This window comes from Zeus faber (genome assembly GCF_960531495.2).
Source record: "Zeus faber genome assembly, chromosome: 10".
NCBI classification, from domain to species: domain Eukaryota; kingdom Metazoa; phylum Chordata; class Actinopteri; order Zeiformes; family Zeidae; genus Zeus; species Zeus faber.
This window is the reverse complement of record NC_137199.1, coordinates 33,519,394-33,533,011: the sequence shown is the minus strand read 5'-3', so window position 1 is coordinate 33,533,011 and position 13,618 is coordinate 33,519,394. Positions and strand designations below refer to the sequence as shown.

The window sequence follows — 13,618 nt, the reverse complement described above, 5'->3', positions numbered from 1 at the left end:
CAAAAGCAATAGTTATTTGTTTAGTTATTAGTATAATTATTACACATTTAGTGTAAAACGGCGCCATTTGTAACCTTTTTTTCTTGCGGTCCCGTGCGGAATTCATGGTCAGACACCGTGACAAGATGGCGGCGCTATTGACGTACCACCACGGGCGGTTTGAGCGGTGAATGGGGTTTCGAGGTTATCGAGATGTATGGGTCAACCAGAAGTTGCTGTGCAGTGTTTCCGGGTCAGAGCTGGTCTCCCTCGCGGTCCTGTTCAGTTCGATTGAATTTCAAGTTTTATTATTATTAGAAATAGTTTTTCTATTTGTATACGTTCAGCACAACGACGACACGTATAAAACAATATAATATAAATATCTGTTCAGACCGAGCCTTTTCGGAACTTCGTGCAGCCATGTATTCAGCAGAGAGTGAAGTTCTGGAGGAGGAAAGCTGGGAAACCTTCACACCTTCTGAACCTTCAGAGCCATTTGAACCTTCTGGACCACCAGAACCTTCTGGAACATCTGGAACCTTCACACCTTCTGAACCTTCAGACCCATTTGAACCTTCTGGACCATCAGAACCTTCTGGAACATCTGGAACCTTCACACCTTCTGAACCTTCAGAGCCATTTGAACCTTCTGGACCATCAGAACCTTCTGGAACATCTGGAACCTTCACACCTTCTGAACCTTCAGACCCATTTGAACCTTCTGGACCATCAGAACCTTCTGGAACATCTGGAACCTTCACACCTTCTGAACCTTCAGACCCATTTGAACCCTCTGGACCATCAGAACCTTCTGGAACATCTGGAACCTTCACACCTTCTGAACCTTCAGAGCCATTTGAACCTTCTGGACCATCAGAACCTTCTGGAACATCTGGAACCTTCACACCTTCTGAACCTTCAGACCCATTTGAACCTTCTGGACCATCAGAACCTTCTGGAACATCTGGAACCTTCACACCTTCTGAACCTTCAGACCCATTTGAACCCTCTGGACCCTGTGGAACCTTCTCAGACGGAAGCAAACCGAAGAAACCTGTTCTGTCCACTGAGCTGAGGAGGATGTACCGGCTGTGCAGGAGGAGGGTGAGGGACACATTCACTATGTACAGTACACATGGTAAAAGCAGAGTAGAATGAACAATATTTAATATATACATAAATATACATATAGGTACTATGCTATATATACCGACACCACCTGTACTATTTTAGTGTAAATTATAAACAAGATCCGCATGCGTATCATCTGCAGAAGAAAGAGTTCAGTTCAGTTCACTACTTTATGAAGTATTATAGAAGAAGAGGAACAGTCTTTATTTGTCACACAGCACTGCACACACACACACACACACACACACGCACGCGTGCGCGCTTTGGATGGCGGCCGGTGGAGGAAGGATGATGTCCTTCCTCCGGGGGCACAGCCAGGAGCAGTGGGCAGCATACGTGGACGCGCCCGGGGACCAGGTGATGAGTGTCCATCGCTGGTCAGACCATGATGGGTGAAACAGAAACAGAAACAGAAACAGTCTTTAATCGTCACACGACACTCCACAACACATGCTTGCACACACACACACATGCACATGCTTGATGGTGCCGGTGAAATGGCTCCTCTGCTTTTGACCCATCCTGGCTTGTCCTTCCTCCGGGGGCACAGCCAGGAGCAGTGGGCAGCGTACGTGGACGCGCCCGGGGACCAGGTGATAAGTGTCCATCGCTGGTCAGACCATGATGGGTGCATGTTTTTGGTGGGGGTCCTTACTGACTGTACTTGTTTACCTTTCCTGAAGTAGAAATGTAAGTGTGGTATTTCAGGGTCGGGGTATGAGTACTTTCCCTGCAGTAAAAGTATCTCCTCCTCCAGGTCTTCTCCTCACTGGTGGCGTCCAAACAGGGTGTGGCTCCTCACACCTGGTCCTGCTGCGCTCAGAGCTTCCACTTCCTGGCCGCCGTGCACCAGCACGTCTCCAGGATGCACGGCGCAGAGCTGCAGCAGCAAGCAGAGGCCATGCTTCACCAGTTGCTGCAGCACCAACAGGACCACGGACAGAACCACGGGAGAGAACCAGAACCAGAACAAGTTGTTTGTGCCTGGCTGCCAGACATCAGTCACCTGACACAGGAACAGCTTCAGAGGTGCTTATCAGCTTCTTACTGTTCATCATCCTAAAAAAAAAAAATATATGGAATATAGATGGATGGACAGACAGACAGGCGGATGGACAGATGTGTGGATGGATGGATGGATGGATAGATAGTTATACTTTAGGGAAATTTCAGTGTCTCAACTAAGGCTGAAAAAAAAAAAGTATTTTTTTTTCAGCACTGACTATGTCATTGTTCAATTAATGAGTCTTTATTTGTAAATGAAAAACACTTGTTTCTCAGTAAGTAACTTAAATTTGAATATTAAAAATGGAAATAATAACAATAAATATGAGAATATTTAAACAACACACCTCAACAGTTAAGAGCTTTAGCAAAACTAGACTTTAGAATTATAAACAATAAGTTACTTATCACACTACTTTTAATTACTCACCAAAATAAGCAGAAAAACTGATGTTATTTTTGCCAGAGGGGAACGCTGGTAGTAAAAGGAAAATGACTACCTGCAGCACCGATCAGAGCCATCTTTTCTCCAAACAAAGCAAATAAAATCTCGAGATGTATTTAATTTACTCAGTTTCATGCTGCTGCTCTGCTGTGGAGCAGATCGCCCCTGAAACAACCCCTGCCGTGTTCTCACGGTCCGGTGGCAAATGCACCACGGTCCGGCACGGTCGGTGAGCCGATGGTTGGGAACCTCTGCACTAGTGGACATTCCCTCGCTGATGGTCGGGTTCATTTCCCACTTTCATCGCCACATCTGTGTAATCACTGGACATTGTGGTCAAAGGTGCACTCTCCCATGTACACAGTGAAACACCGGAGGAGAGGGAGACACCCGGTGCGTAGTGCGTCTCCACCCACTTCAAACACCGTTACCGGGAATATTTCTCTCTAATGTTCGTTCGCTGTGCAACAAACTGGATCAACTTATATCGAACTTTATTGGTATTTTTTGTGTAATATTTAAATTCTGTTCTTATTTTGTCCTGCAGCCCTAGTAACAGGTGGGAGGGTGGAGTGTGCTTTGAGGGGTGCGGGGCAGCGGACCCCTCCAAACTCCATGAAAGTCAGTTTGGTGTCGGGGGAGTTCACACCCCCCAGCGCACACTGGGGGGTGTGATTTGTTGACCAGAGGTTCTTGACCACCCCAACTGTCGACCATGTCGGACATTATTTCTCACAAAAATACGGGGAGAATCGCGAACCCGCTTGTGATTCCGAAGTTCGAAATCAAATGCTCATTTCGATCAAATTTTGATTTCAAATCGGAATCGTGAAACCTCTTGTCTCAACAACTCACAACCAAACAGTAGCAAAATAACAAAAATGCAATACAATACAAATATAAAAAAGAAAGTGGCAATATATGGAAAAATTTGAAAATATGCACCTTGGGTGCGGGGTCTCCCCGTGTTACCGAGGACTTGGTCATGCTCCTCGGGGCTGGGCGTGGGAGTTGCTCCACGGCCCTCTGGCTTCTCTGGGGGCCCGGGGGTCTTCTGTGGCCGCAGGGCAGGGTACTCGGGGCTTTCCTGCAGCCGTAGGGTGTCCACGGGGCTGCAGAGTTCGGGGGCTTCAGGGCTCCTTCCGCTTTTTGGAGGCGCCGCGACATAATGCCGACCTTATACAGCAATGCCAATGGGGATAAGTCATGTACACTCACCGGTGGACGTCTTACACACACACACACACACACACACACACACACACAGGCGGTCCTATCACACACACACACACACCTGCTTCAAGTGCACCCCAGCTCCCTCCTGGTTGCATTCTTCTCCTTTCCTCCCTCATTTACTGCCATAACTTTGACAGGAAGAGGCCACGTGACCAGTTGTAGTTCCAGTTTTCCTGGATCTAATTCACTGTTTTTCAATACAAGTTGTCATCCAATGTTCATGTTTTTGTGTAAATGTTGTTTGTTTCTATGTTTATTTGTCTCACTGTGGTGATTCTCCCCTTCTTGGAGTGTGATCAGTTGTTTATAGACCCAAACATTGTAAATAGTTCTCCAAAGAGGGGGGTTGGTGGTGGTTCTGTATAACCAAAAACTATGCTCTTGTCATCTTATAGGTCGTCCACAGGACAGAGTTATTGCAGCAGTTGTTGATGATTTAAGAATTAATAAAGAGTTTCATTGCAGGTTGAGAACTTGAACTCCACTTGCAGACTAACTCTGTCCTGAATGCAATGGCATACAAGTACTCTGTGTTGTATGTCCAGCATGCTGACAGCACAGGTTAAAAAAATAATAATAATAATGAAAATATGCAATCAACCTAACGATAAATGGCAATTATTACCCAGAAATAACAGAAAACAATGAAAAACATACAGATGAAAAAGACCTGACTGTGGGTATAAATATATTTTTGGGATATTTTGTACTGGATGAAGAAATATGTAAACAATAATACAGATACAGAAACAATGGGTGAGTTCAGTCTAAATGATGACATCATTACAATAAATTTATTATGCCAGCTGTTAAAAATTATTTTTATTTATTATTTATTTATTACTATTTCTGTATCTGTCTTTGAAATTAAATGTTTATTTATATTATTATTTCATTGCTGTTCTTGTTGACTTAAGCCAGAGCTTGAAGTTTAATTTAAGTAGATAAACTGTCAGACCCAGGTTTAAAAACTCAGATCAAACATCAGATTTGAATGTTGATGCTTTTGTTCTTCTTTTTCTTCTTGTTCTTCTTCTTCTCCTCCTCCCAGTCCTCCAGGGAAAGTTCTGCTCTTCTACCACTACTGTCATCTGGACAACCCACAGGAAGTCTGTGCCTGGCAGAGAGCGCTGTGCGAGAGGCTACAGCTCACTGGGAAGGTAGGGAACAGTGGTCAGACTGGGAAGAGAGAGAGCGAGAGAGCTCTGAGCTTCAGATTATTATAAATAAAAAGTGAATGTTTACTGTAAATCTATATTTGCATCAGAAAGTGTGACCCCGCCCCTCCAGGTGAGGGTTGCCACAGAGGGCTTGAACGGCTCTGTGGGCGGCTCCGTGGAGGCTGCCGCGCTCTACGTCAGGACCATGATGTCACACCCGATGTTCCGAGCCATGGAGGAGCAGGACTTCAAGGTGTAGTAACAACTGCTGTGGTTCCAGACCAACATGCGCTTGTCTTGTATTATTATTCTCTTTATCGTTGTCTTATATTAGTCCTAGTCTCACCTCATCTTTTCATAAGTTTAAATAGTCATTCTAGTATGTTGTGAAGTAAAAAGTTAACACTTCCCTGTGTATTCTGGGATGTTAGTGTTGTTGTATTTTATGATGCTTGTGTTTCACCATTTTCTTGCTGTATCGATGGATGCATGTCACAGAGCAGCGAGGGGGGGGCGGAGTGTTTCCCAGACCTAAAGGTCAAAGTTCACCAGGAGATTGTTCCCATGGGAATCCCCCCCGACGTCCTGTCCTTCCAGCAGGCAGGTCGGAACAACACTACACTATATATATATATATATATATAATTTTTTTTTTTATGCCCTTATATATACAATAAACATGATTCAAGGGACAAATTTCCCTTGGGATCACAAAGAAAGTAGATTTAAATCAAACAATATTGTTTACAGCATTCTTACCAGGTCGTTAAGGTGCTTGAAGTGCTTGAATTTTTAAGTCCTGGAATACCTTTAAAATAGCCCCTTTTGTGCTGAATGTTTGAAAAGCTTTTAAAAAACCCATTGAAAAGCTGCGATGTTCCCCTGCTTTTGTGATTCAAATCATAAGGTAATAAATGTTTCTTCAAACATTTATTACCTTATGATTTGAATCACAAAAGCAGGGTTAGGGTTAGGGTTGGCACATGATGCAAGGAATGTAACTTTAATCCACAAATTAGAAGAGACAACAATGACACATACATGTACTCATATAGATAATAGACAATGGCCCTTTCTCAATCTGTGTTCTTGTCTGTACTTGTGTTCTTGTGTGTACTTGTGTTCTTGTCTGTACTTGTGAAACGTCATCGGTCGCCCAAGTACTGTTCCAATTCAAAATACGCATCAAGCCAAGTCCAGTCTAAATGCCAGGATGTGGACTTGCTCCACCCATTTGATGGAGGATGCATGGGTGGTGACTTGTGTGGACAGACAAGTATCCCACAATGCATTTGGCAGAATGACCGTCCTGCGTCCTCCCGTCCCCGGGAGTCTGTACTCCCCAGTCTGTACTCCCCAGTCTGTACTCCCCAGTCTACTCCCCAGTCTGTACTCCCCAGTCTGTACTCCCCAGTCTGTACTCCCCAGTCTGTACTCCCCAGTCTACTCCCCAGTCTGTACTCCCCAGTCTGTACTCCCCAGTCTGTACTCCCCAGTCTACTCCCCAGTCTGTACTCCCCAGTCTGTACTCCCCAGTCTACTCCCCAGTCTGTACTCCCCAGTCTGTACTCCCCAGTCTGTACTCCCCGGTCCAACTTGTCTCAACTACCAAGTCCGTAAGTCTAGACTTGGCGTACTTGGAATTGGAAACGGCTATTGACACTAAGATTATATTATATTTAAAGTAATAAAGATCACACTGAAAATGGATTATATTCGTTTTTGTGAAGTCTTTGAAAATGAAAAAATAATGCTTAAGAAGGACTTGAAAGTCCTTGAATTTCATTTTGTAATGGCAGAATGGACCTTGTGTTTTATGTCATGGACACATTTCTAATTCATCCTTCAAAGTGAAGAGTCCTTCACTGGTTCTACTTCTGTCACATGAAGCATCTCCATCAGTCTCAACTCAATTCTTCCTCTCTTCCTCCCCTTCCCCCTCTCTCTTCCACCTCTCTCTTCCTCCTCTTCCTTCTCTCTTCCTCCCCTTCCCCCTCTCTCTTCCTCCTCTCTTCCCCCTCTTCCTCCCCTTCCCCCTCTCTCTTCCTCCTCTCTCTTCCTCATCTTCCTTCTCTCTTCCTCCCCTTCCCCCTCTCTCTTCCTCCTCTCTCTTCCTCTTCTTCCTTCTCTCTTCCTCCTCCCTCCCCCCTCTCTCTTCCACCTCTCTCTTCCTCCTCTTCCTTCTCTCTTCCTCCCCTTCCCCCTCTCTCTTCCTCCTCTCTTCCCCCTCTTCCTCCCCTTCCCCCTCTCTCTTCCCCCTCTCTCTTCCACCTCTCTCTTCCTCCTCTTCCTTCTCTCTTCCTCCCCTTCCCCCTCTCTCTTCCTCCTCTCTTCCCCCTCTTCCTCCCCTTCCCCCTCTCTCTCACTCCTCTCTCTTCCTCATCTTCCTTCTCTCTTCCTCCCCTTCCCCCTCTCTCTTCCTCCTCTCTCTTCCTCTTCTTCCTTCTCTCTTCCTCCTCCCTCCCCCCTCTCTCTTCCTCCTCTTCCTTCTCTCTTCCTCATTTCTTCCTCCTCTCTTCCTCCTCTTCCTTCTCTCTTCCTCCCCTTCCCCCTCTCTCTTCCTCCTCTCTCTTCCTCCTCTCTTCCTCCTCTTCCTTCTCTCTTCCTCCTCCCTTCCCCCTCTCTCTTCCTCCTCTCTCTTCCTCCTCTTCCTTCTCCCTTCCCCCTCTCTCTTCCTCCTCCTCCTTCTCTCTTCCTCATTTCTTCCTCATCTCTCTTCCTCCTCGTCCTCTCTTCGTCCTCCTCTCTTCCTCCCCTTCCCCCTCTCTTCCTGCTCGTCCTTCTCTCTTCCTCCCCTTCCCCCTCTCTCTTCCTCCTCTCTCTTCCTCCTCTTCCTTCTCTCTTCCTCCCCTTCCCCCTCTCTCCTCCTCCTCTCTCTTCCTCCTCTTCTTTCTCTCTTCCTCCCCTTCCCCCTCTCTTCCTCCTCTCTTCCTTCTCTTTTCCTCCCCTTCCCCCTCTCTCTTCCCCCTCTCTCTTCCCCCTCTCTCTTCCTCCTCTCTTCCTCCTCTTCCTCCTCCCTTCCCCCTCTCTCTTCCTCCTCTCTCTTCCTCCTCTTCCTTCTCTCTTCCTCCTCCCTTCCCCCCCTCTCTTCCTCCTCTTCCTTCTCTCTTCCTCATTTCTTCCTCATCTCTCTTCCTCCTCGTCCTCTCTTCATCCTCCTCTCTTCCTCCCCTTCCCCCTCTCTCTTCCTGCTCTTCCTTCTCTCTTCCTCCCCTTCCCCCTCTCTCTTCCTCCTCTGTCTTCCTCCTCTTCCTTCTCTCTTCCTCCCCTTCCCCCTCTCTCTTCCCCCTCTCTCTTCCCCCTCTCTCTTCCTCCTCTCTTCCTCCTCTTCCTCCTCCCTTCCCCCTCTCTCTTCCTCCTCTTCCTTCTCTCTTCCTCCTCCCTTCCCCCTCTCTCTTCCTCCTCTTCCTTCTCTCTTCCTCATTTCTTCCTCATCTCTCTTCCTCCTCGTCCTCTCTTCATCCTCCTCTCTTCCTCCCCTTCCCCCTCTCTCTTCCTGCTCTTCCTCCCCTTCCCCCTCTCTCTTCTTCCTCCTCTCTTCCTCCTCTTCCTTCTCTCTTCCTCCCCTTCCCCCTCTCTCTTCCTCCTCTCTCTTCCTCCTCTCTTCTTCCTTTTCCTTCTCTCTTCCTCCTCCCTTCCCCCTCTCTCTTCCTCCTCTTCCTTCTCTCTTCCTCATTTCTTCCTCATCTCTCTTCCTCCTCCTGCTCTCTCGTCCTCCTCTCTTCCTCCCCCATCCCCCTGCTCCGTCCCCCCAGGACCTCACCTGAACCCAGAGTGCTTCCACCAGGAGGTCCAGGACTTTCTGTCTGGAGAGTCCAGGGACACGTTGCTGCTGGACTGCAGGAACTTCTACGAGAGCAGGATCGTACGAAACACAAACCCTTCAATATCCAGAGAGAACAGGACGTTAGAAGCTTCAGTTTGTAAAACCTTGATGTGTTTCAGACGTTTAGAATCCAATAAATCTGACATTAATATGTTCCTGGTTTATCCTTCCTGCCCCCCTCCTTCCTCTTTCCTCCTCTCCATCCTGTTTCCCTTTCTCCTTCCTTCCCCCTCTTCCTGTTTCCCCCCTCCTTCCTGTTTCCCCGTCTTTCCTGTTTCTCCCTCTCCTTCCTGCTTCCTCCTTTTCTTCCAGTTTCCTCCTCTACTTCCTGCTTCCCCCTCTGCTTCCTGTTTCCCTTTCTCCTTCCTGTCCCCTCTCCTTCCTGTTTCCCTTTCTCCTTCCTTCCTTCCCCCTCTTTCTGCTTCCCCCTCTCTTTCCTGCTTCCCCCTCTCCTTCCTGCCCCCCTCTCCTTCCTGTTTCCCCCTCTTCTTCCTGTTTCCCCCTCTCCTTCCTGTTTCCTTCCCCAGGGGCGGTTCCAGCGCTCCCTGGCTCCAGATATCAGGAAGTTCAGTTACTTCCCGGACTACGTGGACCAGAACCTGGATCTGTTCCGGGACAAGAAGGTCCTGATGTACTGCACGGGCGGGGTGCGCTGCGAGAGGGCCTCGGCCTACCTGCGCTCCAAGGTGAGAGAAGAGCAATACACTCCTAAAAATGAGGAAATCCTGGATGAGAAGGGTGTGGTCCGTCCCCCTCTCCCAGGGAGTGTGCAGGGAGGTGTTCCAGCTGGGGGGCGGGATCCTCTGCTACCTGCAGCGCTTTCCTCATGGCTTCTACCGCGGGAAGCTGTTTGTGTTTGACGAGCGCTACGCCCTCTGCTGGAACCAGGACGTCATCGCAGGTAGAACCAGGGTCTGGATGACTCAACGGGAACACGGTTCTGGAAGCCGCTTTGAGGAGTTGAAGGTTTGAATCCTCTGCCCAGCCTGCAGGTTCTGCGGCGCTGCGTGGGACCAGTACCAGCGCTGCAGCTCGCCGTGCTGCAGCCAGCTGCTGCTCTCCTGCGCCTCCTGCAGGCGGGAGGGCCGCACGGCCTGCTGCGACACCTGCAGCGTCAACGCCCGCCGCCCGGCCCGCAGGGAGGAATGCGAGTGCACCGCCCGACGACCCAGAATCCCCCGGGACTTGCCAGGGGGCAGGGGCACAGAGGGGCACCATGACATCATCACCTGAGCTTTTGGTTTTCCTGTCGTATTTCAGATTAATTTTAAACGTCGGAAAGGTCACCGTAGACAGGATGTGGATCAGTTTTCATCAGTTTGGTTTGAGCAGATAAAAAAAAACTTGATTGATCAGTGGAGGGAAACATGAAATCAAATAGTTGTTATAAAATGATTAGAATAACAAATTGAAAATGTTAAGAAGAAACCCAAAAATAAACCTCACAAACAACAGTTGACATTGTGCAGAATTGGGACATTGTGCATGTTTCCGTGTGTGTGTGTGTGTGTGTGTTCAAGTTTTGTATGTATGTTTGTTTCATGTATCTATATGTATATACTGTATATAAATGTGTATATGTATATCTGTTTATGTTTATATGTGTGTGTGTGTGTGTGGGGGGGGGTAAATATATATATATATATATACACACCTACACTGCGTACAATACCGCGGCATCTCAGCGTCAAGCATCTCATCTCATCATCCTTTACATACTATATAAACTAAACACTATACTATATACACTACGTATATTTAAATACTGTGTGTGTGTGTGTGTGTATGGATGTAGATATATATGTATATATGTGTGTGTATATATATGTTTATATATGTGTATATATTTATATATATACACATATATAATATATATATGTATGTACACACATATACATACATATATATATTTATATATATATGTATGTATAATCTGTTCAAATACTGTGTGTATGAGGGGGGGATGGTAGCTCAGGCGGTAGAGCTGGTGGTCTAGTAATCTAAAGGGTGCTGGTTGGATCCCAGGCTCCTCCTGCTAGCATGCTGTAGTGTCCTTGAGCAAGACACTTAACCCCTCATTGCTCCTGATGGCTGCGTCCGTCGGTGTTTGAACAATTGTAAGTCGCTTTGGATAAAAGCGTCTGATCAATGACTAAATGTAAATGATGAGATGAACTGTTTACCTGGGTTTTTGTTACAATGCAACAACGTTGGTGTGTTGTCATATTTGAATGAATAAAAACAACATTGAAATCACAATTATTAATATATCAAGTAATCATGAAGTAAAGTGTCTTGAAGGGGAGTGGACGCCCCACAGGAACTGCTGCTTTCACTTGGTTTCCCACAACGTCAAAGTGTCAGTGTGTCAAGTAGTGATGTAGTGTAGTAGTAAAGTAGAAGGGACGTAGTAGTCAATTAGTAAGGTGGTGAAGTAGTAGTGACGTAGTCGCAAAGTAGTAGTAAAGTAGTCGTTCGGGGGGTGGGGGGCTTCAGGGCCCTTTCTGCTGGAGGCGCCACAACATGATACCACACACACACACACACACCCTCCTGGTTGCATTCTTCTCCTTTTCTCCCTCATTTGCTGCCATAACTGACAGGAAGAGGCCACGTGACCAGTTGCTGTTCCAGTTTTCCTGGACTTAATTAACTCTGTTTAGTCGATACATGTCTGATGTTTATGTTTTTTCCATGAACATGTTGTTTGGTTCTATTTTTATGTTTTTCCATGTACATGATGTTTGTTTCTATGTTTATGTTGTTGTATGTACATGCTGCTGTTTGTTTCTATGTTTATGTTTTTCCGTGTACATGTTTTTGTTTGGTTCTATTTTTATGTTTTTCCATGTACATGATGTTTGTTTCTATGTTTGTGTTGTTGTATGTACATGTTGTTTGTTTCTATGTTTATTTGTCTCACCTGTGGTGATTCTCCCTTTTGGAGTAGTAATGATAATTAGTTGTTTATAGACACAAACATGGTAAGATGGTTCTCAAAAGAGGGGGTTGCTGGTGGTTGTGTGCTCTGCTCGTCCCACAGCTCGTCACAGGACAGAGTTATTGCAGCAGGTGTTGATGATTAAAGAATGAAGAGTCTCATTGCAAGTTGACAAGTTCAACTTCACTTGCAACTAACTCCGTCCTGGATGCAATTTAACAAATACTCTGTGTTGTATGTCCAGCGTGCTGACTGCACAGGGGGAGGGATTAAAAAAGTAGTAAAGTAGTAGTAAAGTAGAAGTGACGTAGTAGTAAAGTAGTGACATAGAGGTAAAGTACTAGTGAAGTAGTAGTGATGTAGTCGTAAAGTAGTAGTGAAGTAACAGTGACGTAGTAGTTAAGTAGTGACATAGTAGTAAAGTAGTAGTGACCTGGGGGACAATGGATCAGCGTTCACGTCGCGCCCCCCGTCAGTACCCAGGCCCGCCCGGGGAAGCAAATGATCCTCCCAGCAGACTAAATTCTAAGAGACGACGCCTGAGAGCTAAGTCAAAGAATCCTAGTCACAGTCCCAAAGCCGACAGCAGACAGCCTTAAGAGCACCTTGCAGTGGGACCTGCCCTTCGAATACTACAACTAAATGTCGAAGGCCTTTCTGCAGCCAAGCGAGGCCTCATCGAAGTCCTTGCCTGCCAACACTCGATTGACGTTATCTACCTCCAACAGACTCACATTGGCACAGAGGAAGCAGGCCGCTACACCATCAATGGCTTCGACCTCCTGTGTTATGCTCCACATGCCAAACATGGACGTGCCACCTATGTGCGCTCTGACATAGCTGAAGCAAATCACTTGACAACAACACAATTCTCTGATACCATAACTATTGATGGTTTCAACATTGTCAATGTGTACAAGCCCCCTAGTGCCAACTGGGATCTGCAGGTCCTACCCACCCTACCCCACCCTGCCATCTATGTGGGGGATTTCAACAGCCACCACCCTGACTGGGGATATCCAATAGTGAAGAAGAAGAAACAGTCTGTATTCATCACGCAACACACCACACTACAACACATGCTTGCACACACACACACATGCACATGCTTTGATGGTGCCGGTGAAATGGATTCTCTGCTTTTGACCCATCCTGGCCTGTCCTTCCTCCGGGGGCACAGCCAGGAGCAGTGGGCAGCGTACGTGGACGCGCCCGGGGACCAGGTGATGAGTGTCCATCGCTGGTCAGACGATGATAGGTGCATGTTTTGGGTGGGGGTCCTTACTGACGTGAGGTGGAGGAAACCCCATGTGAGCACGGGGAGAACATGCAAACTCCACACAGAAAGGCTCCTATTTGGGAGATAACCCGCCGGAGCACGGTGCCAACAGCGCCCCAGGCGGGAATCGAACCCAGGACCTTCTTGCTCCCAAACAAAGAGAAACCTTCCACTCCGCCAGGTGGAAAAAAAGACTACTCTCCTGACCTGTGCTGGGTCAGCTCTTTGAATGGAACACCCTACCCTGCTCAGATCCTCATTCTTGACGATTTTCCACACAGTCAACCCCGGCCCTTGCTTGTACACGTTGGCCTACACCTCCCAGTCATAGACAGCCCAAGGAAGATGCGCTGGAACTCCCACAAAGCCAACTGGAAGAAATACAGTGAAATCCTGCAGCGGAGTGTTGTTACCATCCCACTCCACACCATCACTGTAGATGAAGCATACAACCGCTTCTGCAGCGCCATCTACAAAGCTGCCCACTCAGCAATCCCACGAGGCTACCGACCCCTCTACGTCCCATGCCTGGACGGAGAAGGTGCTGCACTCCTACAAGCCTACAAAACATCAAGGGACCCTGAGATAGCAGACCACCTCATTGAATCGCTAA

General features: G+C 47.2%; 1 protein-coding gene across 1 annotated transcript; it reads left to right on the top strand.

The window, feature by feature from the left end:
- Nucleotides 1–252: 252 nt before the first annotated feature.
- tstd2 (thiosulfate sulfurtransferase like domain containing 2) lies at nucleotides 253–10,514 on the top strand. Its single transcript, XM_080007820.1, has 9 exons — nucleotides 253–1,086; nucleotides 1,871–2,142; nucleotides 4,851–4,959; nucleotides 5,090–5,212; nucleotides 5,458–5,563; nucleotides 8,715–8,824; nucleotides 9,313–9,471; nucleotides 9,548–9,686; nucleotides 9,771–10,514. The coding sequence occupies exons 1-9, from the start codon at nucleotides 403–405 to the stop codon at nucleotides 10,016–10,018; spliced, it is 1,950 nt and encodes a 649-aa protein (XP_079863946.1). The 5' UTR covers nucleotides 253–402; the 3' UTR covers nucleotides 10,019–10,514.
- The last annotated feature ends 3,104 nt before the right edge of the window (nucleotides 10,515–13,618 follow it).

Coding starts and splice junctions, on each gene's coding strand:
- tstd2 (XM_080007820.1), top strand. CDS start 403: ATGTATTCAGCAGAGAGTGAAGTTCTGGAGGAGGAAAGCTGGGAAACC. Junction 4,960..5,089: donor GGCTACAGCTCACTGGGAAG/GTAGGGAACAGT, acceptor CCGCCCCTCCAG/GTGAGGGTTGCCACAGAGGG. Junction 9,687..9,770: donor GAACCAGGACGTCATCGCAG/GTAGAACCAGGG, acceptor TCCTCTGCCCAG/CCTGCAGGTTCTGCGGCGCT.